The 25,896-nt window shown below is 44.8% G+C and overlaps 1 protein-coding gene across 6 annotated transcripts in view; it reads left to right on the top strand.

Annotated features, from left to right (window-relative positions):
* Positions 1 to 25,896, top strand: part of VIT (vitrin) — a 128,208-nt gene that overhangs the window by 70,684 nt on the left and 31,628 nt on the right. Inside the window, exons 6-11 of one of the 6 annotated variants that reach the window (XM_005576135.5) lie at positions 726 to 803; positions 8,857 to 9,048; positions 15,940 to 15,996; positions 17,194 to 17,259; positions 23,820 to 23,864; positions 25,433 to 25,495. In XM_005576135.5, coding sequence (XP_005576192.2) covers positions 726 to 803; positions 8,857 to 9,048; positions 15,940 to 15,996; positions 17,194 to 17,259; positions 23,820 to 23,864; positions 25,433 to 25,495 — 501 coding nt within the window. The remainder of the gene's footprint in view (positions 1 to 725; positions 804 to 8,856; positions 9,049 to 15,939; positions 15,997 to 17,193; positions 17,260 to 23,819; positions 23,865 to 25,432; positions 25,496 to 25,896) is intronic. The other 5 variants (XM_005576137.5, XM_045369501.3, XM_005576140.5 and 2 more) reach the window with 5 other exon arrangements.

Here is a 25,896-nt window from a genome sequence, read left to right as displayed (position 1 = left end):
TTCAACAGTTACCAAGTCAGACAAATGACTTGCCTTCAGGGGGCTTACTATATTCCAGTGGCACTCTCACATACTTATGGAACAAAGCCCATATGGTGGAATTTCAGGCATCCTTTTATGGAAAGAAGAAGACTTTGGCAATTTTTTTATGCTTATTTTTTTCCATAATAGACATTACCATTCCTCCTCCTTGCCTGGTAGCTACCGTGTCTCCCCCTGGGTGAGCAACACATGGTTATTTTCAAGGTTGACCTATATTTACCTACTTTTAGGTTTTTCTGCTGCTATGAAATTCAAATGAATCCCACAGGGTCTGTGAAAGTGAGAGGTAGCCAGCCTATGACCGGAGCACTCCATCATCTCAAAGGAGAGCATGTGGAAGGTTTTCCCGTTCACCTCCTGATATAATTAAACATTCGAAGCCACACAGATGAAAACCTTCACTTCCATGTCACATCTTCCCAGGTGAAAGAAGGATTGCTGATGTTAAGCAACTCTGAGTCATGAAGATTTGGTTGCTTCCATTCTAATAGTAATAAAACACAAGCTATACAGGAGAACAAAATGCCACTTGACATTCTCGTAATCAACAATTCAGCATGAGGGAGACTGATTTTCTTGAACTGAAGAGAGATAAATTGAAAGGAGGGATTCAACTTAGTACAGAACCATCTAAAACCTCTAGCTCTAGAAATAAATCTCGTTTTTTTTTTTCTTTTTTGCAGAAAGTAAACCCAAAAAGGGTGTAACCTACCCATCAGCTCTTACATACTCATCATCCAAAAGTCCAGCTGCCCAAGCAGGCAAGTGCTCACGTGTGATTGAATCTAAACCTTCTGAGTCCATAAACGCGCGATGTGTTTTGGGAGATAGTGGAGAAATTAACATCTTAACCAGTCAAGCTCCACTGGTTCTGGCAATATTTTAACAGATGCCGGGAACATGGGCACAGAAATCAGTGAGATCAGATGGCTGGGGCTGAAGAGTGAAAGCTTTATTTTTTGTTTTTGCAATTCCGAGATTGTGTCTCTATATTTGTGTCATTTTCATTCAGATTGACTGTTGCCTTGAGTTTTATTGTATTGTTACTTTAGAAAACGGCATGACATTCTGTCCAGAAATGCTTCCTGGCAGTTAAAAGGAAAAAGGCTGTATCTACTTAGGTATGAAATGAAGAGAAGCAAAGAGAACGAGGTGGTTTATGTGATAACAGCAAGCTGCTAATCCAAATAACCCAGGCCAAAAATACACTGCCACAGGGCTGTGCCAACTCAGCTTCCATGTGAACCACAAAAGAGGGTATTGGTAGACCTCAGGCCAGGGAAATACCATTTTCCAGGTTTCTGTGTTAAATCAAGAACTGTACTATGCATTATTGTGTCTCCAGAGGTGTTCTGATTTCCCACACAAAGAGAAACTGTGAGTCGCTTTATAATGGGATTTTGCATTGCTTCCAGAAACTTGATGGGCTAGCTAATACATTATGAGCCTGATAGTTCGGGTTCTATTCATGTACTTAAGGTGAACATGGTTTAAGAATAGCAGTAGATCTTTGCACTTATTGAGCATTTGCTGTATGCCAGGCATCATTCCAAGAATTTTACCTGATCATTGCGTTTAATCACCGTAGACCACTTTGGCCTATACTATTGCTCTGGTTGAGGAAAATGCAACACAGAGAAGTTAAGTAAATTACCCTCCATCAAACAGAAACCCCTCTCTAAACCATCATTCTAGATTTTATTGTTTTTTCTTTTTTCTTTTTTTCTTTTTTTTGAGACAGAGTCTCACTCTGTTGCCAGGCTGGAGTGCAGTGGCGCGATCTCAGCTCACTGCAACTTCCACCTCCCAGGTTCAAGCGATTCTCCTACCTCAGCCTCCCGAGTAGCTGTGACTACAGGCGCCCACCACCATGCCTGGCTAATATTTGTATTTTTAGTAGGGACGGGGTTTCACCATGTTGGCCAGGATGATCTTGATCTCTTGACCTCATGATCTGCCCGCCTCGGCCTTCCAAAATGCTGGGATTACAGGCATGAGCCACTGTGCCTGGCCCATTCTAGATTTTCTTATGCTAATAGTATATATATGGATTTCTGATTTTCCTGATTTGAGGAGCCTTAGTATACAAATAAGAAAATTTTTTTTTTGGTCTTTTCTCTTAATTACTGCTCCAGCTCTATCTCTAATGACTTTTCAATGGATCCAGTGGTCTAGTCCTGTTTGTTTAGTTGCAAGGATAGAGCTGTTCCCCACCACCACCCGTGAAGTGGCAGTGGGTCTGGTGCCTCGTGGGCCATTTCTGAGATATCGCTTGTCCTCTTTTGACCTGAGCACAGAGATGAAGAATGGGTGACAGGTCTCCTTAAGTGGCTGGCATCTCTGTTGTTTCATCTGACCCTGTGGCTCTGCAGAGCCAGATGCAACACCGATTCCTGGGTAGGTGATGTGTGTGGATATCAAAGGCAAGGAGACAGTGTTTAGTTTCATCCTGGCACCCTCTTGTTGGGCCAGAAATCTGTGCCCCCACTCCTTTCTCCAAGGTAGATACTGATGCCTGGTTCCAGCAGCCCCCGGGGGCAGCCCCTTCACACAGAGCCGTGGGAACAGCCAAGCTTCTCTTTGGCTGTCTCCGGGGTCGGAGAACTGGGATGGGGTGAGGTCACCTTCCTCCCGGCATTTTGCTGCATGAACCCTGCTGTCCTGAGCCACTCCCGCTGCACCCCTCCCCCTCTCAGAGATCCCTAGGGCAGAAACAGTCCCCAGGTTCACATAAAGCCCCCAACTTCAGGGACCACATGTCAAGCACCCCTATTTTTACCCTGAGTGGAAAGGCTCCCGGAATACACCCCTAAAACTCTGCAAGCTCTGTTGCTGGATTTGCACGCCTATGATGGGTCTGCAGAAAGATTGGTGGGAAATAAGATACCCACCTGCCCTCCTGGCAGGTCCCCACAATCTTGACGAATGACTCTCTTCAAGCACCTTCATTTGGCTTGGGTATGACAAAGTGTGAAGGAAGGGAGGAAATATCTTCTGACTCTGAACACAGCACTCCCTAAAAGGTGGCTTCTGACCCCTCCCGTTCTTCAGGTCCTTTCTCTCTGTCCACTGGCCTGGGATGGGGGTGTCGGGGGTGTTGTGCAGGTTCTACTGGAAAGGCCTCACCTGTGGGAAGTTCGTGGCATCTCTCTGGAAAGGGGTGCTTGTAGCCGGGCGCAGTGGCTCACACCTGTAATCCCAGCACTTTGGGAGGCTGAGGCAGGCGGATGATGAGGTCAGATGGAGACCATCCTGGCTAACACAGTGAAACCCCATCTCTACTAAAAATACAAAAAATTAGCCAGGCGTGGTGGTGGGCGCCTATAGTCCCAGCTACTCAGGAGGCTAAGGCAGGAGAATTGCTTGAACCCCGGAGGTGGACGTTGCAGTGAGCCAAGATCGTGCCACTGCACTCCGGCCTGGGTGACAGAGTGAGACTCCGTCTCAAAAAAAAAAAAAAAAGAAAAAAAAAAGAAAGGAGTACTCATGCTCTTCTGGCTACAGCTTTGGGCCTGTATCTGGAAGCAGGAAGGGCCACATAACCTCCTGCGACTGTAGTCGTCTGTCCAGTACTTTCTCTGTGCCACACACCTGCACTACAGTAACCCCGAGGCAGAGTGCCAGTATCTTCCCTTTTCAGATAAGAAAGCTGACCTTGAGAGAGGTTTAGTAACTCACCAAGGCCATAGTTCTAAGCAGCCCAAAAAGTATGCAAACTCGGTATCACCTTAAAGCAGGGAAAGTAGCAGGGAAAAGAGCGTTGGGAAGAGAAACTATAGCCAAATGATAACTCAGATAATAAAGGTCTACTTGGTCTGTGCATTCTCCACAGCAGAGACAATTTCTAAAACTGTCTATTTACCCCAAGCACCATTCACCCCCAGCAAGCACTTGTTCCAGATGCCTGAGTCATTGACATCCACAAGGAGTACGGGTGGCTGAGGGTGCTTTCTGTGAAATGTATAAACTAGCAAGAGCCAAGCATTGCTGATGTCACTTGTCCCCTTTACCAAACCATTTAAACTTTTGATGTCAGTATCACTAGACATTACTATCATCTCCTTGTTACTAGATTATCTACGATGGTCAGAGTCTGAAAAATTATTTACTCCTTCATTTTGTTTATTCATTCGATATTTACATTGAGTGAGCATCTCCTATGTGCAAGACCCTGAGCTAAACTACCAGCATTCCAACATAAAAGGGATTCTTGGGAATAGAAGAACCTCACTTTGTAAGGTCTTAGTCCCCAAGTCCTAAGTCCTTAGTCTTACTTAGGAGTAAGTTTTCATGAACTCAGAAAATTTCAATGAGTACAATGAAAGGAGTGGTCCCCTTCGTCTTCCTTAAACGACAAAATTCCTTTAGTCATTGGGGGAAGCAGAGAAGATGAAGGGTGAGCAACTGTTGAGGTCTCGGCATGCCCCTATAAAAGGTGCCCCATCTGTCTGAGAATATGAATTAACAGGTTAATCAGGCCAGCATGACCCCCAAAAGCATGATAACCTTCTACCATGGGAAATTATCCTCCTCAAAAAATAGAAGGCACTTTGATTTGCCCTGTACAACTCACACTGAGAACAGGCATTCCCTGAGATTTAAATGCTGTTTAAAACCACCACCACGCCCCCACTGCCCTGGCAGTTAGTAACCATTAGGCAGGCAGCTGCTTTCTGGCTAGAGCCTTGAGCTAAATAAAACCAGGTACGTGTTGGTTTGTAGAAGTTTATAAAAAACTAGGAAGGCACATTCCTAGTATCACAGCAAGAGAAGGGAAAGTAAATCTTGGTTAGAGGCTGCTGAAGCTGGTGTGGGAAAAACCCCTCTGCCTTCCCTGGCTGTCGGCTGAGTCCCTCGCTGTGGTTCACAAATCAGAATTACACGGCCCACTCTGGGTCCAGTGAGTCAGAATCTCTGCGACCAGGGCCCTGGAACCTGCATTTTAACACCTCCAGTGTGGTTCTAACGATGAGCCAGGTGTGGGAGAGCTGTGTGGCACCGCCTGCTACGTTTGAGAAGGTGGCTGCCTGGAGCTCTTCCAACCACGCCCACATGAGGAATATGTGTAGCCTTTAAGGGAAGTTTTGAAATGGTTTCCCATAAAAATCTTTGAAAAGAGATCAACCCTCCATGTAGCTGAGATTGCACGAAGAAACTATTTTACTAGTTTTTTTCCGAAAGGCTCAAAAAGAACTTGGTTCCATGAAGAATGCACCTTGGATCAAATCAAGAGCAGTATGTTCAGTGAGGAATTGGGAGCAATTAGGATAGGAGGAATAATTTTTCTCTATCTTACCTTTAATATTTATTTATTTATTTATTTTGAGACGGAGTTTCGCTCTTGTTGCTCAGGCTGCAGTGCAATGGCACGATCTCGGCTCACCGCAACCTCCGCCTCCCGGGTTCAAGCCATTCTCCCGCCTCAGCCTCTGGAGTAGCTGGGATTACAGGCATGTGCCACCACCTCTGGCTAATTTTCTATTTTAGAGACGGGGTTTCTCCTGGTCAGGCTGGTCTCAAACTCCTGACCTCAGGTGATCCGCCCACCTCGGCCTCCCAAACTGCTGGGGTTACAGGCATGTATCTTCCCTCTTAAAGACAGTTCTAATCCATAAAGGAGAGCAGGCAAAAACAACAGCCCACAGAAGCTGGTGGAAGCCCATGACTGTTAGTTGAATTTATGACCACTTGAAAGCATTTGCATTATAAGCAAGTGGTACAAAGACTGCCCTCAGGATCTTGAGCCTTTCTCTAGCAAATCAATTTTAGCAAAGGCAAACTGAGATAGTCAGCATCCATGGGATTAGCCAATGGTGTGACAAAAAGATAACTCAGATTTTCAATATACAATAAGTTTTAGGTGGCAAAAAGTATTCACTATTTGCAAGTAGAAGTTTTATTTTTAGTACGTTGCAACTGCATGAAAAATTTACAAGTAAAATAGCTTTTCAGTTTATGTATGTTTCTTTCCAAATTATTAATTACACCCTATTTCATAAAATATACAAGTGGATTTGTTAAATGGCTTTTCCCTAGATGAAGTTGGTCAAACCTGGGCCTGCATCTCCCTAAAGAGGCATTAATGCCTGGTAGCATTTACCAGAGGGTAAGACAGAGAAGTACTTTGGAGAAATTAGAAACTTCCCTAGTACTTGTTATGAAAGCTCAAACTCTTTAAAATAATGGAAATGTCATGAATCAGGCAGATTCAGTTTTGCCTGAGGATGGCTTGAAGGAGGATGCTGCCAGCTCTTTAGTGATTTGCCTGGCACAAGCTACGGGCAGATTTAAAGGTGACCAACTTAGCAAGAAACAAGGCAATTGAAAGATCGGCTTCCTACCTTGACCAGCTAATGCCTGCAAGAGCAGACCGAATGGCTGAATTCCAGCCCGATTCCAGGACTACCATTTGCTGACCTGCTCTCTTAAATCAGTGCTGTGATCCCTACAGAAGACGGCAGAGTCAGGGTGGGGAAATGAGCAGGTGCTGGTGTTGGCGGTGGGTCTAAACACCCTACCACACATTTGTCTGCATCACTTGTCCAGGACTATGATTCTGGCACTACTTTCCTGGATGTTATACAATGTCAAAGGGGAAGGTGGATGGTTCCCACCGAGACAGAAGCACCTTCTTATTTCAGATGTTATCTCCTTGTTCTGCTGTGCTGTGTAGCAAAAATGTATCAACCCTAAGCAGAGTTAAGGACAGAGCTAGGATGCTGTGGTAAGCTGAAAAACGCCCTTGAAAAGATATCCATGTCCTAATCCCTGGAACCATTGAATGTTTCCTTTTATAGAAAAAATGTGGGGAGGCTTTGCTACTGTGATTAAATTAAGGATCCTGAGATGGTGGTGGGGTGGTTATTCTGGATCCCCCAGGTGGGCTCTAAATGCAATCACTGGCATCTTTGTAAAAGGAAGGCAGAGGGAGATTATTTCACATCCATAGAGGAGGAGGTTGTATTAGTTCGTTCTCACACTGCTATGAAGACACTATCCAAGACTGGGTAATTTACAAACAAAGCAGGTTCAGTTGGCTCAGAGTTCCACATGGCTGAGGAAGCCTCAGGAAACATACAATCATGGCAGAAGGGGAAGCAGATACGTCTCACATGGCAGCAGGCGAGAGAGAGAGAGAGAGAGAGAGAGAGAGAGAGAGAGAGAGAGAGACTGCCTTATAAAACCATCAGAGCTTGTGAGAACTCACTATCACGAAAATGGCATGAGGGACACTGCCCCCACGATCCAATCACCTCCCACCTCGTCCCTCCCTTGACAGGTGGGGATTACGGGGATTACAGTTTGAGATGAAATTTGGGTAGGGACACAGAACCAAACCATATCAGATGTCATGTGAAGACGGAGCAGAGAAACAACTGAGGATGCTGGCCTTGAAAACTAAAGTGGCGTGACCACAAGCCAAGGAATGCCAGCAGTCAGCAGAAACCACAAGAGGCAAGACACAGAGTCTACCCTACAGCCTCCTGAGAAAGCTCAGTGTTGCTGACACCTTGAGTTTGACCCAGTGATGCTGATGTCTGACTTGGGCCTCCAGAACTGTGGGAGAATAAATTTCTGTCATTTTAAGCCACCCAGTTTGTGGTAGTTTGTTACAGCAGCCCTAGCAGCTGATACAGGTGCACAGGGACAGAAGCTGGCATGCCCCAATGGGGCCCTGCAGGCACAAGCAACACTGAGTTGTTCCTTCCCAGGACTGAGGAGCTGTTTACTTTGGGGGCCATCGTGTGTCTCCCTGAGAACCCACAGTTCTCAAGAAAAACTCCAGTGCCCAGTGGGTAGCCACTTGTCCCCTTACTCTAAACCTTCAGAGATATTCTCAGAGCACTAACAAATTGAGACTTGCTTTATAGGGAGCCAACTACAGAGGTGTTTAAAAGGAGAGAAGCAATCTAAATCATCACACATGGATGAAGAGCACCATTTAAAAGTAGAATCTAGGCCGAGCACAGTGGCTTGCACCTGTAATCCCAGAGCTTTGGGAGGCTGAGACAGAAGAATTGTTTGAGGCCAGGGGTTCAAGACCAGTCTAGGCAACACAGGAAGATACTTTCTCTACAAAAAAAAAACAAAAACAAAAACATTAAAAATTAGCCGGGTATGGTGGCTTGCATCTGTAGTGCCAGCTACTTGGGAGGTTAGATGGAGGATCACTGTACCCCAGAAGTTCGAGGCTGCAGTGAGCTATGATTGTGCCACTGCACTCCAGCCTGGGTGACAGAGCAAGATTCTGTCTCAAAAAAGAAAAAAAAATGTAGAATCTGGATGGTCCTTACCATCCAGTTAATTCTGTTATCCTATTTCACAGACAAAGAAAAACTGGGGCCCAGAGGAGTTGACTAGTCATGAACCAACCTACATTAGAACATCTAGAATGTATTCTCTAAGTCATAGTGAAAGCCCCAAATGTACCTTCTGTCTTCTATTCCAAGGCCAATGCTAACCAAAACAGCAAAAAACAAAAACAAAAAAATATGTACATAAACCATTGCTAGTGGCGCCAAGCAAATTAATTCAGCAATTAATCATGTTCTGCCTCGTCTATGTTCTATGTTGCTATAGTTTTGACCTGTCATTTATTTTATTGCTATTGAATCTTTGGTTGATTGAGTGATTGCTCTGAGGGCATACATTCTTTCAGGCAAGAATGTGGCTGTTACCTGGGTTTCACACTTCACCGTGGCTAGCACAGCTCTGTGCTCATAGCTAGTGTTCAATCAACATTTATTTTATTTCTAGGTCTATAAGAGCCTACAGGTTATTTTGTAGGCCTGGTATAATTCCATTTTCTTGCAGGTGAGACCACAAAAGCCTATCAGAGGCCACCCATTCCAGCGACAACTGCACAGCCAGTCACTCTGATGCAGCTTCTGGCTGTCACTGTAGCTGTGGCCACCCCCACCATCTTGCCAAGGCCATCCCCTTCTGCTGCTTCTACCACCAGCATCGGCAGACCAGAGCCTGTGGGCCACAGGAGCCAGGAGATGGGTCAGTAGGTAGACCACGTGTTACTTTGTGCAAGGGAAATGGGAAACTGGGCTTTTAGAGTAACAGCTCTGTCTGAGCATCTGTTGGGCTGGGTGAATGGGGAGCACTGGAGAACTGGGCCAGGGGTATGTGATTGTGTCCTCCTCCTAGATTCAAGGGAGGATATAGATTCAAAAATAGGACTGCTGTCACCGTGCTTCTGAAGATAGAATACTTTCCCATTGCAAAATCCTCATTTCTCCAAAAGCTCAGTTGAAGGGATGGTAGATTTCTATGTAAACATTGTTGGGTTCTTTTTTTGTTGTTGTTATTGGTTTTGAAGTGACAAATGGTATAGACTTGGAAGTCTTTAAATATTAAAAGCAAACAAAACCAAAGGAATCCCTTTAGGAAAAGTCAGATAGCTAACATTTTCATTCCTTTTCTAATGGCTTTTTGTCTTACTACTTTTACCCATTGCTCAAATCATGCTGAAGGTTTTATCAAGGTCCAGTTTATGGACTTCATCTCATACTACATTAAATAGGCCTAAAGAGCCCATCTGATCATCTGATCTCGTTTCTGCACAGACTTATATCTACACCATCGTAGGTTAATAAGCATCTATCTCACTTCTAGAACTTTTCTAGCAAGGGGGTGAAAACCTCTGCAGCTGGAGCTCCACTATTGTCCTAGCAATGTTTTCTGAATATTTCCCACCTGGTGCCACTTTTTCCTTCCAGGAGGAAGTGCTTAGGACTCGTTCTTTTCAGGCTCACCTCCAGCTTCCAGTCACTACTGCCACAGAGAATGACCCTTCCCCCCTTCCTGCTCCCAAAGCAGAGGCCAGCTACTTACCTATCCATCTTTTTATTTTAAAAATGCAAATCAGGCTGGGCGCAGTGGCTTACGCCTGTAATCCCAGCACTTTGGGAGGCTGAGGCAGGCAGATCACTTGAGGCCTGGAGTTCAAGACCAGCCTGGCTAACATGGGGAAACCCCATCTCTACTAAAAATGCAAATATTAGCCAGGTGTGGTGGCACATACCTATAGTCCCAGCTACTCGGGAGGCTGAGGCTGGAGAGTCGCTTGAACCTGGGAGGCGGAGGTTGCAGTGTGCTGAGATCGCACCACTGCACTCCGCCCTGGGTGACAGAGAAAGACTCCGTTTCAATAAATAAATCAATGAAAATGCAAATCAGCACTTTGAATGTGCTAGACCGTTTTCTGAACACCTTACAAATATTAGCCTATTGAATCCTCCATAACAACCCTGTGAAGTAGATTTATGACTTCCAATTTGAATAAGCCATTGTACTGATGAGGAAACCAAGGAGTAAGGCAGTGAGGAAACTGGTTTCAGCCTATACAGCTGGGAAGTGGCAGAGCTGGAATTCAAACTCCAACAGCCTGGCTCTCCTTTTCCTTGCAGGGGAGCATCCCTGCCAAAAATGAACACCCCAGGCCCAGGCAGAGCACATCTTGGCATGATTGCGGTGGCAAAATTAGAAGCTGCTCAGCACAGCTAACTTCTTCTTGAATTAATAATAAATAACAGAATCCATGTAGTACATATATTGCATGTACCAGACATACTGCATGCATTATCTTATTTAATCTTCTCAATAACTTTTTGAAATAGGAGTTATTATTATGCCATTTTATGGACAACTCATTGAAGAAGCTATTATATAAAGTCCCAAAATAAGAATACCGCAAAAAGAATTTTTGAACTTCTGAAATATATCAAACACTCCTCTACCATTCTGTTCCTGTTTAACTCAGGATAATATTAACACGGGTGCACAATACTTGATAGCAAAAGAGAAACAGGAAGGACGCTGGATGGAAGGGTTAACAGGGGTTCTGTAGCCAGAAGTTCTCCTTTCTAAAATTTCAGGCTCTTGACTTCAGATGCCTTGATTCTTTCAAAGATTTTTGAGTATCTGAGTAAATTGTTTGCTCCTGTTTTCTCCTTAGAGGACTTTAAATTCTTACATAACACATATAACTAAACATGTGGCATATTTATTTGGCGACGCTGGGAGCTTGGAAATCTGTTGCAAGTTGGGCTCTGCTTGTGGAAAACCTAAGAAACTTGAAGTAGTGGCTCCTAACCTGGCAAAGCTTCATTATTCCTGGCTTGGGAACAGGAGCTTTGGACAACAGCCTCCCGGTCCATCAGTGTTCCTTCTTCATCCTTGTCCAGCGCCCACTTCCATGCTGACCCACAGACTGCTAGACAAACACTCGGAGCAAGCAGGCCATGCAGCATGTACCACAATTGCTAGGATAGGAGCCAAACTGGGGAAGGGGGAGAGCTTTTTAAAAGTTGTATTGTCTACTCAAAGGAGTTTCTGAAGGCCTAAAAAGAAGTGAAAATTAATATTTAATTGCTTATGTCTTTTTAAAAAAAAGTATTCATGAGATACTTTCCAGAAACAATACAATTCACTCATTTAAAGTACAATTCAATGGTTTGTCATATAATCATAGGGTTGTGTGACCATCACCACCATCAATTCTAGAACATTTTCATACCCCAAAAGAAATCCCGTGCCCATAAACAGTTACTCTTCATTTCCCCTAACCACTCCTCTCCAGCACTAAGTAACCAATTGACTTTCATGAATGCCTATCTTAATGTATGGCTATAGATATTTGCTGTGATATTTCAGCCCAACTATATTAAACAATATTTAGATAACTCACGTTTTTCCTTCAAATGGGCTGAAAATTAGAAAGCAAATCTCCTTATACTGTGATAGACAAGTGAGTTGTTGTTATTGCACTTATTAAAGATTTTTCCTCTTATATATGTGACTGTAGGCGCAAGGTTCTAGAACTGGTTGTGGACAGGGTGTTCAAGCAAAACCTAATTCACTTATTCATTCAACAAATGTTTTATTGAATGCCCACTATGTGTTAGGTACTGTTCTAAATCTGGGCTACATCAGTGAACACATCCCATCGAGATCCCTGCAGCAAGTCGCTTCAGCTTAGGACACCTGAAGAGTATGTAGCCAAAACAGGAGCTACCTGCGTTTGGGGTCTGTGACTCATTTGTATTCCACAATGGGATCAAGATCTGCCTCTGAGACAGGACATGGGAACTTGGAGAGGGCTCAAGGGAGAGTGGAAAGTACAGCAGGAAGAGACAGGGGCTCTCCCAGCCCATGCAGAGGAGCTGATGCAGATGTAAGGTGGAGTTGATGCAGATGGAAGGTGGGGCTGTTCACCAAGCCCGCGTCATGGCCCCTTAACTGACCCATGAATGTGCAAACCAACAAGACAGAAGGGAGTGAGTCAAGGCTGGGGGTAAGGAAGCCAAAAGCCAGAGCAATAGAGACTTCTTACAGGTGCAGGAAGGAGGCTGTTCTTCATGGGCAAGGCCAAGGACAATGGCATCCCCGGGGACAGAGGGGGAAGCTGGGAGAGCCAGATCTCTAGATATGCTTAGGAAAGTGCTGGAAAAGACGGAAAATCCCTCCAGGTTCAGCTATAGGTCTGGCTGAATCTACCACAGGCTAAGGAGGTGGAGTGGCTGTGCCTTCCATTGTTTCCTTAATCAAGTTCATTTCAAGACATGCCATGGTTGCCTCAGCTGAGCTAGCACTGAACTTGTCCACAACCAAGGGTAGATCAGGGAGGGGAGAAGAGCGCCGCCTAGTGGCAAGGAATAGCGATTACTGTGATCCTTCACTTTTCTACCCTGGGCTCCACCTTCTGACCAAGGGCAGCTAAGGGGGAGAAAGTGATATTTGAGGCAGGAAGAGAGGCCAGCATCTATCACTGCCCATTCCTTCCACATAGTTTCCCTTACCAACACTTATCTCACCAGTGAACGCTTATCTTCCTTAAGGTATCTGGAGAAGGCTTTTCTTAAAATCCAGTCTTACAAATAGTAAGAAAAAGACAAATATTCCAAAAGAAAGATGGGGAAAGGTCATAACCAGGCAAGCCACAGTGGAACAACTACAAATGGCCAATAAAAAAAATTGTTATAAAGATGTTCAGCTTCAAGGCCGGGCGCGGTGGCTCACGCCTGTAATCCCAGCACTTTGGGAGGCCGAGGCAGGCAGATCACAAGGTCAGGAGATCGAGACCACGGTGAAACCCCGTCTCTACTAAAAATACAAAAAATTAGCCGGGCGCGGTGGCGGGCGCCTGTAGTCCCAGCTACTCAGGAGGCTGAGGCAGGAGAATGGCGTAAACCCAGGAGGCGGAGCTTGCAGTGAGCCGAGATCGCGCCACTGCACTCCAGCCTGGGCGACAGAGCGAGACTCCGTCTCAAAAAAAAAAAAAAAAAAAAAAAGATGTTCAGCTTTGCCGGGCCTGGTGACTCACGCCTGTAATCCCAGCACTTTGGGAGGCCGAGGCGGGTGGATCACGAGGTCAGGAGTTCAAGACCAGTCTGGCCCAGATGGTGAAACCTCATCTCTACTAAAAATACAAAAATTAGCCAGAGGCGGTGGCATGCGCCTATAACCCCGGCTACTCAGGAGGCTGAGGCAGGAGAAACCCTTGAACCTGGGCAGCAGAGGTTGCAGTGAGCTGAGATCGTGCCACTGCACTCCAGCCTGGGTGATAGAGTGAGACTTTGCCAAAAAAAAAAAAAAAAAAAAGTTCGGCTTCACCAGGAATCAAGTAAGTACAAATTAAACAACAAAATATCATTTCTCACCAACTCTCATTGGAAATTGGTAATACCCAGTTTGGGTGACAGTGTGGAGAAATGACTCAGAATTCACACTTCTAGGAATATACCCTAACGTCATTATCAACCAGGGGTGAGAAGAAGCATGAACACAGATGCTGTTCATCATTTTTTAAAGGAGATGATTTAATTGTTTATCACTAGAAGAACGGTTAAAGAAGTTACTATACAGGTAGTAAAATGTTGAGAAATATGTGCACTTAGTGCCACGAGAGAATTGGCCTGGGGCAGATCGTTCAGTCAAAGAAGCAGCCTACAAAACAGCATGGGAACCAGTCTCACTTTTGCAACTGTGTGTTGTACACGAGAGCATGTACATCCCGCAGAAAAAGGGATACAAGTAACCAGAAGTGTATACCAGTAACTGCTGGCTAGAGGATAAAAGGTGATTGCTTGTTATGCATAGTATATCATCTTATTCTTACAGGAAGCCTATGTTATCTGTATAATTAAACAGAAAATAAGGCTGCTTTGAGGCTGGGCATGGTGGTTCATGCCTCCCTAATTCCAACACTTTGGGAGGCCGAGGCAGGAGGATCACTTGAGGCCAGGAGCTCAATGCCAGCCTGGGCAACACACCAAGACCCCTGTCTCTACAAAAATTAAAAAAAAAAAAAAAAAAAAAAAAAAAAAAAAAAACAACTTTGGTGGCTCACACCTGTAATCCCAACACTTTGGGAGGCGAAGGCAGGCAGATCACCTGAGGTCAGAAGTTCAAGACCAGCCTGACTGACATGGAGAAAACCCATCTGTACTAAAAATACAAAATTAGCTGGGCATTGTGGCACATGCTTGTGATCCCAGTTACTCAGGAGGCTGAGGCAGGAGAATCACTTGAACCTGGAAGGCAGAGGTTGTGGGGAGCTGAGATCGTGCCATTGCACTCCAGCCTGGGCAACAAGAGCAAAACTCTGTCTCAAAAACAAAAAACAAAACAAAACAAAAACATAGTGAAGCATGGCGATGTGCACTTGTAGTCTCAGCTACTCAGGAGGCTGAGGCAGGAGGATCACTTGAGCCCAGGAGATCAAGGCTGCAGTGAGCTATGATCACACCACTGCACCCCAGCCTGCGGGACAGAGTGAGAGCCTGGCTGAAAATAAAAAACAAACAAACAAACAAACAAAAACCTACTTTGAGTTTGTGTCACATAATTGGAACAAAGACAAAAAGAGTCAAAAGCTGGTTTTGGATAGATCAGGTTCTAAGACAAATTGATAGTTTTTTCCATGCCCTCTTGCTCTTCCCCTCCTTGACATTTGGTTCCTTCCCTCAGCTGGGTTTTACGTGCCTCTCTTCCCCCTCCAAAGGCTTTGCATTTCTCTTAACAGAATGCTTTATCTCCCTTCTCCCTTTTAAAACCTTGCTTTAGAGAAATTGCTCAATAAGTAATGAATGTGGAAGTGTGTTTCCTTCACTCACAGAGTAATTAAGGATAACCCATTGTGTACCTCTAAAAATGACGGAAAGCTAACGCTATTTGCATCAATACCATGTTAACGCAGCTTAAGCAAAGTGCTGAATATTAAGTGACATTTCCATTGAAGGATTACTTCAACCTCCCCATGAGTGGCACAGTTGACAATTATTGTAAGAATAATGAAGTGTAAAGAAATATGGCATTTGACTAAAAGATACTTTGATAGTTGTGAAATACAAAGGTTATTATTGCCTGTAGTTTTTAGTTTGTGTTTTAAGTTAAATACTCCTTTTTCTTTTTCTTTTTCTTTTTTTCTATTTGAATTCCTCTTCCAAGGCAGGTTCAGACTGCCAAAATATAGAGCTTCACCTTGCTTCCGACCTTGGTAATGTTTTGCTAGGTTGGATCATGGAAAGAATGAGAACAGTTAGGTTAAAATTTATTGGCCGGGCGTGGTGGCTCATGCCTTGGGAGGCTGAGGCAGGCAGATCACTCAAGGTCAGGAGTTCGAGACCAGCCTGGCCAGCATGGTAAAACTCCATCTCTACTAAAAATACAAAACATTAGTTGAGCCTGGTGGTACTGGTTGAGCCTGTAATCCCAGCTACTCAGGAGGCTGAGGTGGGAGAATCGCTTGACCCGGAGGTTGCAGTGAGCTAAGATTGTGCCGCGGCACTCCAGCTCTGAGCATACAGCGAGACTCTGACTCAAAAATAAGTTCATTAATTAAAATAAAATAAAATTCATGCTCTGACCAGTCAAATGTTCTTACAGATCTCTGGTCCACTACCACCTACACAAGCAGCCAAAACAGGCCTGGAGCCGATCCAGGTAAGACCCTAAACTCCCTTTCCAGCCACTGATGAAAGTTAAGCTTGTTTACATGGGGTTCCTCTCCACATATTTGCCATTTAATTTAGATTTGGACAAGGACTATTAAACCACTTAGGTCAACAGAAGATACAGCTCAAGGGTCCAAATTGTAAGAAAACATGTAAGGAAGTGGTTAAGTAAGCAAAGGCCTGACCCGCTCTCTGTTCCCTTGAGGTGATTCTGTAGAGGTTGTGAAAGGAATGTCTCAGGATTCAGCAACTAGGCTCTTACAGACCTGAAAAGGGACACTCTCTGGGACTTATTTTTGAGGAACTACGGTAAAACACTGAGGGAAATTTGTATCATCTCCCAGGCAAGAGCCTTTTTTTTCTCTTTTTTGCCTGAGTAATTCTATGCCACTGGGGATAGAAATACATTCTCTCCCACCGGCCTCCACCCCAGAGTTCACCTATGAATTCTGAAATGCCCCTGGCTGTCTTCATTTCTGTATGCCCCTTAATGGTTTGGCTGCAGAACTAGGAATCCAGCAAATTCTCTTCTCTGCAGCACTGTAAAGGCCTGCAGAGATTAGAAAGGAAAATCTAGCAGGGTTTGATGGTTTCCACAAACTCTACTCACGGCCCGGTCTATGAGCTGATACACTTGGTGGAAGTATACCATTCCCTCTGAAGCCACAGGGCACTAGGACCAGAAGGACCTACAATGTGGGGGGGTGTTCAGGTCTTCCCCCTGCTGGGGGATACTCGTCCACTCTCCACATGTTCTTAGAAACTGTAGGTTCTGTTTTACTTGCTACTGGACAGGAACAAGGGCCCCATGGGCTCCTCTGGTCAGGGTGAGCAGCTTCTATGAGCTTCACAATTGCACCTTTGCCAATGCACATGCAGTTTTCCTGGACAAAAAGGCTTGAGAATCAGAACACTGGCCAGGGCAAGGACTCCAAGGCCATCTCAGGCCTCTACAGACTCGTGGGACTCTTCAGGAGGCGAAGTCATGGGGCACTGTTTCCTCCTGTCCCCTTGGCCAAGATTTTTGCCTCCTCTGCAACCCCCAAAAGTACAGCCAGGCACAGAGAGCTCGGCTGACTTCCAAGGAAACTCTGAACTAAGGTAATTTTCACCAGGGGGCAAAATAAGGAAAGAAAGCAGCCTGCTGGCTGTGTGTACGTCAGCTGACCCTGTGTAATCCCCTCAGGTATCCAAAGGCAAGATCCTTCAGGAGCTGCCTTCGAGAAACCTGTTAGAGCGGATGTTAGCCTGGGTAAGTTGCCCACTGCTTACCATCCCTGCTCCCTGCGAATTTGCTCTGTGGCACTTTGCAAACACGAGGACTTCCCCCACACACTTGCTCTTGGCCTCTGCAGCTCAACTTCAGGTCACCAGACTTTGGGGGCATGCTAATATTTAACCTCGAGAAAATGTCTCTTTGATTGATCGGTTCTCAGTGCATCAGAGAGAAGATCTTTGTCAACAAAGACACCCAAGGGCTGTCATTACTTTGTGTCCCCTCAAGAGATCCCCCTACTAAGCAGTCTCTGCACCACTCTGCACCTACCAGGCCTATCCTCAGACTGGCCTCCAGGATGAAGCACAAATACCCAAACACAGCACGTGGTTGGGATATGGCATGGGGGACGGTTGGCAAGGAGGCACATTACCTGATTTGCATCTTTGATTTTTTACTACCTGACAATGTTGGCTTTGTTTCAAGGCTGTATTCTGCTGAATGCGTTTGGCCTCATTCCCTTTTTCTGAGTTTACCATCCTCCAGTTCTATAGCTCTGGGATTCTCTGTTTCTCCTCCATTCTCCTTTATGCTCCCAATAATGCCACTCTGTCTCGACCCACACGGATGTTCCCAGCTTCCTTTTGACCTTCAAATCCTACCCAATTTCTGCTGCTTCTCTCTTCACCATCATCCCTGCAACTTGGCTCTGAGTGCCTCAGAGCCTCCCATGAACTCTCGGAGTGTTCCTGACTTAAAGGACTCCCCCAACACCCTCTAGGTGCTCAGACCTAGGCTCGTTAGGAAGCCCCATTATGGCTCTTGCAGCGGGAGGAAGCCATTTGCACACCCTGAGTAAAGGCATGTAGGAACATTTGGAGTTCTTAGTTAGATATCCTTCCACCAGCTCTCATCTCAGATGCAGTCATGTATACAAGGCAAGCTGCCCAGTTCCTCAGCTATAAAATTGTCAGATTATGGAATTGGAAAGAATTGTATAAAGTACATCTGGTCTAACTTCTCACCTAAAAATGAATCACTTATGGTGTGCCAGACAGAGGCCTTTACCCTATACTTCACGTAGTAGGGAATTCCCAGCCCCTTCATTTGGTGGGTGAAACTGTTAGACGTAACTATCCAGAACTTCAGTTCCTCGTTACTAATTTGTCTAAGGCAGTGGTTCTCAAAGTGTGGTTCAAAGACCCTGCTTTCAGAGATTCTGTGACATCTTCCCTTCTCTGACTAATGTCATTGTGAGGACAGATTTTCTCCACATATTTCAACAAAAACAACATATCACAACTGACTGCAGGAGCTGATAAGAGACTCCAGCTGTCTTCTATTATGATAGACATTGGAGACATTTGCCACTCTTCTCACCGAACCCTTGGTTTTAGAAAACAGTTGTTTTTCAGTAAAAATTAACACTTACGTTAAAATATAATAATTCTATTGTCACTTTGAAGTAAATTAATAGTTAGGCAAGGTGCGGTGGTTCACGCCTGTAATCCCAGCACTTTGGGAGGCCAAGGCGGGTGGATTATTTGAGGTCAAGAGTTCGAGACTAGTTTGGTACACATGGTGAGACCCCACCTCTACTAAAAATACAAAAATTAGCCAGTGGGGTGCGCCTGTAATCCCAGTTAGTCGGCTGAGGCAGGAGAATTACTTAAACCTGGGAGGCAGAGGATGCAGTAAGCTGAGATGGCACCACTGCACTCCAGCCTAGGCCAGAGGGAGACTCCGCCTCAAAAAAAAAAAATGAAATAATAAAATAAAATAAGTGAAAATAAAGCAAATTAATAGTTGAATAAATTGCCAGTTAGTATTCCATTTCAAATGAGAAAATGCATAGTTGTAATTTCTAAATGATAAAAATTAATAGATATAACTCATACAAACTAAAGGTCTTTGGGGTCTTTGACAATTTTTTAGAGCATAAAAAGGCTGAGAACCTTTGAAAGTGTCTCAAATTAGAGGGCCTTTCAAATACATGAAGCCAGACTTCATGTCTTTTTTTATATCTCATCTTTTCCAGGATGTTTCTTTAATCCCTTCAATAGGTCCTTCCGTGACTTGGCAGTACACCCTCTAACTATGCTATAGACTATTAATAATTCATACACCAGGGCACCCCAAACACAATGTGGCCTGGGTAGTGTGCCAGGCAATTGCCTCTGTAGTCCTAAATACTCTGCTTCCACTAAAACATCCCAAGTTCCATTTGGAGTAAGCCTTGTCTCACCATTGGCTCATCTCCTACTGAGCTTGCAATACCTAAAGCCCAGGCTGGAGGGCAGTGGCACAATCTCGGCTCACTGCAAGCTCCACCTCCCAGGTTCACGCCATTCTCCTGCCTCAGCCTCCCAAGTAGCTAGGACTACAGGCACCCACCACCATGCCCGGCTAATTTTTTTTTATATTTGGTAGAGATGGGGTTTCACCGTGTTAGCCAGGATGGTCTCGATCTCCTGACCTCGTGATCAGGACTTTTTATCATATACCTACGTAGAAACAGATCACCTCAATCCTGCCTAGGTACAATCGAGGTTTTGAAGCCCACATTGGAAAAATCACCTATCTCTATTAAATCCTTCCTTCGTTTAGTAGGCTACAATCTTCCTGAGTATTAGTTCTGTCATTTACTGTGTTAACATCCTTGTAATCTTTGTGTCATCTGAAAAATGGATAAACATGCCACCTGTCTCCATTCCCGTTACTGATAAACCGAATCCTGCGGTCTGCACTAAACACCTCCTTTGTGTTTACATCAACCCAGACACAAGCAGCTACATGTGGACCTGATGATGTTGTCATCCTCCTTTCTACAGGACAGCAGGCGTACGACCCATGAGTGATGTCTGCCACCCTCTCCCACGGTGCCTTCAGCCACAGATAGAAATTCATGTACCCCTCCTCCCGCATTTAAGCTGAAGCTCTCAGGAAGGGGACCTGTGATTTAATTTTTAAAAATATTTATTGAGCATACTATATGTCAGATACTATGCTGTGCATTAGAACTGCAAACATGAATCAAATATTTTCAAATTCTAGAATTACGCTGCTAGGGCTTTTGCCTTCACAGGTCCCACACTCTCCCGCTTCAGAGTCATCAGTAATGCCACTGCCTCCTAAGCACTGGGTCTCCCACTGCCAGGCCTTACCCCTCCTACCGGGGTTCTGGGAGTTGGGGCAGTCTACTCCTGCTGTATGGAGGAGGTGGGCGTGATGGGCTCCTGATAATTCAAGTTAAAACCCGGTGGCTTTTCCTCGGAACCATCCTTATGCTGGTTGGCTTCGTACCATGAGCTATGTTTGAGTCAAAGAAGCTTCACTGGTCTGGAAACCTAACAATGGAGTTAATGTTGTTTCCAAGAGAAAAGGCTGCCAGGCCTCCCAAAAAATACCCCACACCGAGCCTTGGATGGTAGCCCATTTATAAACCTGGGACTGTCGATGCTTTGTTGACATGATGGCTTACGCCCAGGACCCCAGACTGTCCTCAGCCTTCTCTGAGAGTCCTTGTGCAATGTGCTACCAGCATGGCAACACCCTGGGCACAGCTGCAACACCCCACCCTCTGAGTGCTCCCCATTTCAGTACAGCAAGAGTCTGCTCTCCAGCGAACGTGCAGCACTTGGGACATGAAGCCAGGTGAAGAGAAGGGAAGCCTAGAGATTCTGCTGGTCCAGATGCCTGCTGCCTTTCAGAGCCACTTCCTCCTGAAAACTACACCCCAGGGGAGTCACTGGGAAGAAACCAGGGAGCTGAAGGGCCACTTGGGCTTCTGTCTTACAAAATTTGAGAGCCCAAGGGGCCATGTTTGCAGCCCCTGCTTGGGTCCTGTGTTGGTGACTTCTAGATGTACAGGGAACAGAAGGAGCTGGAACCAGCACCAAGATTATACCACAGTCTTAGGAGCAGGGATGGTTCTGGCCCCTTTTGAAGACTTGACTACATTAGCATGAGTTGCAGGTGGCTGGGCCAGGCCCAGCTCTTCGGTAGCCTAAGCAAGTACTCTGAGATGCTGAAGCGATGATGACTCCTCCTCGTGTGTGATAAACAGATGGTGGTTAAGGGTAGGCTTTGGAGCCTGCCTGCCTGGGCTTAAAGTTCTGTTCTGCCGCTCCCTGTGTGTGAGTGTCCTCACCTGTAAAATGAGATCATAGCTGCAACTAAGTCACTGGATGATTGTGACTTAACACATAGAAAGTGCTCAGTCAATGCCTGACACTAAGCAAGCTCTCCATAAACACCAATGGCTTCTACATTTTTACGCCAGAAATCATTCAGAACCAATACACCTTTTTTTTCTTTAAATTTCCAACTTGCATCCGAAGTTCAGGGGTACATGTGCCAAATGTGCAGGTTTATTACATAAGTAAATGTGTGCCATGGTGGTTTGCTATACAGATCATCCCATCACCTAGGTATTAAACCCAGTATCCATTAGTTATTTTTCCTGATGCTCTCCCTCCTCCTACCTCCCAACCCTCCAACAGGCCCCAGCATGTGCTATTCCCCACCATGTGTCCATGTGTTCTCATCATTCAGCTCCCACTTGTAAGTGAGAACATGCAGTATTAGAACCAACACTCCTTTTAGACATGACTGTATCTATGAGATGACCAAGCAAGAATTGTCACAAAAACACAAAAATAATTCCCTGGTTTTCTAAGAGTGACTTACACTTTTCAAAGTGATTTGATACACATTTACCACCTTCGAGTCTCCTCCATGTGACAGTGCCGGGAAAGTCTTTATGACAGCCCTACACTGGAAAAAACTGGAGGCGAACCGGAAAGAAGGTAAGTGAGCTCCCCAGGCTCCCAGTTGGTCTTTGGCAGACCCAGGATGGGCTTCTGACGTCTTTTTTCTTGATACCACCCTGTTCCTCCTTGACGCCAGAATACAAATGTTCTCACAAATTTACTTCTCATTACTACTGAGTCCAAAAAACACCAAGTCTCAGCTGTCCAAATATTTTTCAGCCTTTGGCTTTTGGATGAATGTAATTTGGTTCAAACTTGTCCCAAACTAACTGAAAGTGGCGTTACTATAAGGCCAGGCTTCTAAGACAGGAGCAAGAGGCTTAGAAATCCCTGATGTTGGGGGACTGTTTATCTCCTGATAAAGTAGTAGAGCACCCAGCATCCTAATGTTCCTGACATTCAAGAGTGCGTCGGAAAAAGGAAAAAGAAAGCAAGCAAGCCTTGGGCAAAAAACGGAGAGAAGCCTGCAGCGCATTTTTTTAGGAAAAGGGTAAAGTGCATATTTTCACCAGTAGGTGGCAATAAAGTAATAAGGCTAAAGAAGCAGAATGTTCTTGATCAGAATGTTTAAGCATGTCATAAATATTTTGAATGTGGAGACTATCCTGCCCAATCTGCTTATATTACTTACAAAGAAACTAAGGCTCACAAAGGGTTTGTGATTAGCTCAAGGTCACACACCTGGTTAATGACTGAACTAGATTAAACTCAGGTCTCACCATTAAACCAGAATGTGCAAGAACAGATTGCCTTTCAAAACTGCCTGGCATCTTCATCACGTAAAGAAAAATATCACCTTTTTTCAGTGTGTTAGTAATTTCAGCTGGCAGAAAAGCTGATAGCCTTCAAGAAATAAAAAGCTGATCATGCTCTCAACTTTCTGATCTAAGATAGAGAAGGAGGAGGGATGGAGGGAAGGAGGGAGGAAGGGAGGGGAGACATGGAAAAGAGAGGAAAGGAGGGAGAGAGGCAGAAAGAAAGAGAAACAGCCATTTTTGTGTTATAAGGCTTCCTGACACATTTGTGCTTCCTGTGAGCCCCTCTCAGCCATGATTTTCCAAAAAAGGTCAGAGATTATTGGGTAAGACTCTCCCCCTCCCCTCCACCCCTTCTACTTCATCAGCACCAGTTTGTGATGAAGACCATTAAACATCTTACTGCATATAAGTCTAGGTGCTACTTTCCTTTATTCTGTTTGAGTCACACACCCAGAAGCAGAATCTTGGGAAATAAGCGGATTGCCTATTCCCTGAAAGGGCCATATTTGTTCTGTTTAGTTCCAAGGGAATTCAAACAGGTGGGACAAATGTACATAGAACGATATTAGGCACATAGTGAGTGCTTAATAAGTGTGGACGTATGAATAGATGGGAAAGGATTTAGGACAAAAGATTCAGTCTCAATAGTGCAAGAAGGAATCTACTACTTTGGTTGAATATGTAGTGAATCCCCTCTCTCTGGAGGTATTCAAGCACTAGCCAGCCACTCGCAGGCCAGGGATGTTGTAAAAACAGGTTGGGAGATGGTTTGGAATGGATGAACTTTTAGTTCCTTTTGAATCCGAGGATTCCCATTATTCCAAGATTCTTGGTGCATAATGAAAAAGAAACTGGTAAAGATGTTTATGACTTTGACCTTAAGAGCTTCAGATTTTAAAAAATCATACAGATTTCAGGTTGCTTCATCCAAAATTCTGGCCCTCTGTTCCTTTATTTAACTTTCGGACACAATTGGGAAACCTTATCATCCCGGCAATTCACTCGAGAGTTTCTACTGGTTTGGTTTAAGTAACAAGTTTTGTTTCTTTTCAATTTTGAAAACCAGGAGAGATGGACTCATGGAAACCTGGATCGGTCCTTTTAGATGAAGGTAATTATACAGCCCAACCTCTCAGTCACGCCTGGATCAAGATGCATAGGATAACAGAACTAAGAGTCTAATAATCCAGCTGGCAGAGTGGCTGAGCTCCGCTAGTCTAGGATTTCTAATGGCTCCCGCCTCTGACTTAAGGGTCCTGCAAAGGGCACACTGAAACTCCCTTCCTAGGGAGGCCTGGGGTAAGGAGCAATACTGGATAACAAAAGGGAGAGAGGAAACGTGAAGACAAAAAGCCAGAAGGGAGCTAGTTTCGCACTCTCAAAATGGGTTTGGATCCTCACTCCATCTGGCAGCATACTTTAACTTCCTCCAACTCCACTTCCTCCTTTGCAAAATGGCTTTCAGGTTTTCCCTTCACAAGAATGGGTGTTGTTCGCTGCCTACTGCATTAAATATTCGAAACTCCAACAAACAAGACCTTCCAGCTCTTCGTGGGAGGGAAGACTGTACTGGTAGGGGAAGAAGGAGGTGAAGGAGAGGACTCCGCCTCTGGACTTGTACTTCTCCCCTTCCTCCAACGCAGAGCGTTGGGGCGTTTCCACGACAGGCTCCTGGCTGAGAAATACTGTTAGACACCCAAAGTGAATGTTTAAAATGATGTGAGGAAGTGAGATGAGCTAGCTGACCTTTAATGGAAGGATGAAATCATGTGCTTTGCAAACTGGAAAAAATAACAAGCTAGTAGAAAGCTCACTGCAGCCAAGCGCGAGCAATGACCCCCGCACTTCCTCCACCCCCGGGGAATCCCGGAACTTCCGGGCATCCTAAAAATGGGGAGACTCACTTCCGGTGCTGCAAGCGCACTCTTCCTGGGAAGCCCATTTGTCTTATCAAGCCTGAAAGGATTCGCTTTTATTGTCTTTATTTCTTTAAATGGTATATTTATGAACTTGGCTCACATGTAAATGGCTCTAAAGAAACCCCCTTCCCCAAGGCTGAAATGCAACTTCACACGCACAGCTTCTGACAGCATGAAACCTTTTTGCATCTCTACTTCTAGTCTCAAACAGCTGGGAGGGTGGAGTTGCATTTTAAGCCCTCTTATTTGAGTTGCTTTTAAATAAACTGTCTTTCTCCAGTCCACATCCAGTCCTCATTAGATTGTCCTCCTTGCGCCTTACTCATCTTCGTTCATTGTCTCAGTCACCAAATGTTGACTGAAGACCTACATGATCTTGGCACGGTGGAGGTTTATTTGAGGAAGACACATTCTGTGGCTCAAGATTTTCAGAATTTTACAGAGGCATAATTTACAATGGCAAAGTGCTTAACGCTTTCAAATAACAAAACTAAGGCTCAGAATAAATAATAAATTAATGAGAGCAGAACTCAAGTCTCCTATTTCAAATCCCTCAGCAGAGTACTATGTTTTTGATAGGCTGTAAGTAAATATTAATTTATTATTTTTCTCAGGGTGGGGGTAATGTAAAGAAAAGCACAGTTAGCTTTAAGCCAAGCCCCCAAGCTGGGTGTGAATATCCATTATGTCCCCTTCCCTGGGGTAAGGCCAGCTGCTTCCTGTCCTTGTAAGTCACCAAAAGTTTTACTGCTCTTTCCAGGACGTGTTCCAAAAGAAGAATTGAGCACACAGTCTTTGGAGCCAGTATCCCTGGGAGATCCAAGTAAGTTAATTGACAACTAGAAACCCACGGTGTCTTTGACATCTGAACTGCTCTCTCCTCTCTTCCCACTCACTCCCACTCAAACCTGCCTCTCTCCTACCATGGATCTATTTATCGCCTCTCTTTTGACACCTTGTTCTAAGGGGAAAAGGAAGCTTTTGAAGGATATAAACTGTCTATGTGCATGAGGGGGAGAGGATCAAGATGTTTTAATATCACTATGGCAACAGGGTGAAGAATGGGATGGAACAGAAAGACAAGGAAGGATGAAAGGAGGAGATGGGCAGGTTGGCAGGGGCAACTGTCTAGTGCAAATGATGGTGGCCAGAGCTCAGAGTTGGAAGTGGAAATGAAGATAAATGGGCATATTCAAGAGATACAGAGAAGGAAGAATCTATAGG

The sequence above is a fragment of the Macaca fascicularis genome, chromosome 13 (genome assembly GCF_037993035.2).
Source record: "Macaca fascicularis isolate 582-1 chromosome 13, T2T-MFA8v1.1".
Classification (NCBI taxonomy): Eukaryota; Metazoa; Chordata; class Mammalia; order Primates; family Cercopithecidae; genus Macaca; species Macaca fascicularis.
This window is presented reverse-complemented; position numbering and strand designations above follow the sequence as displayed.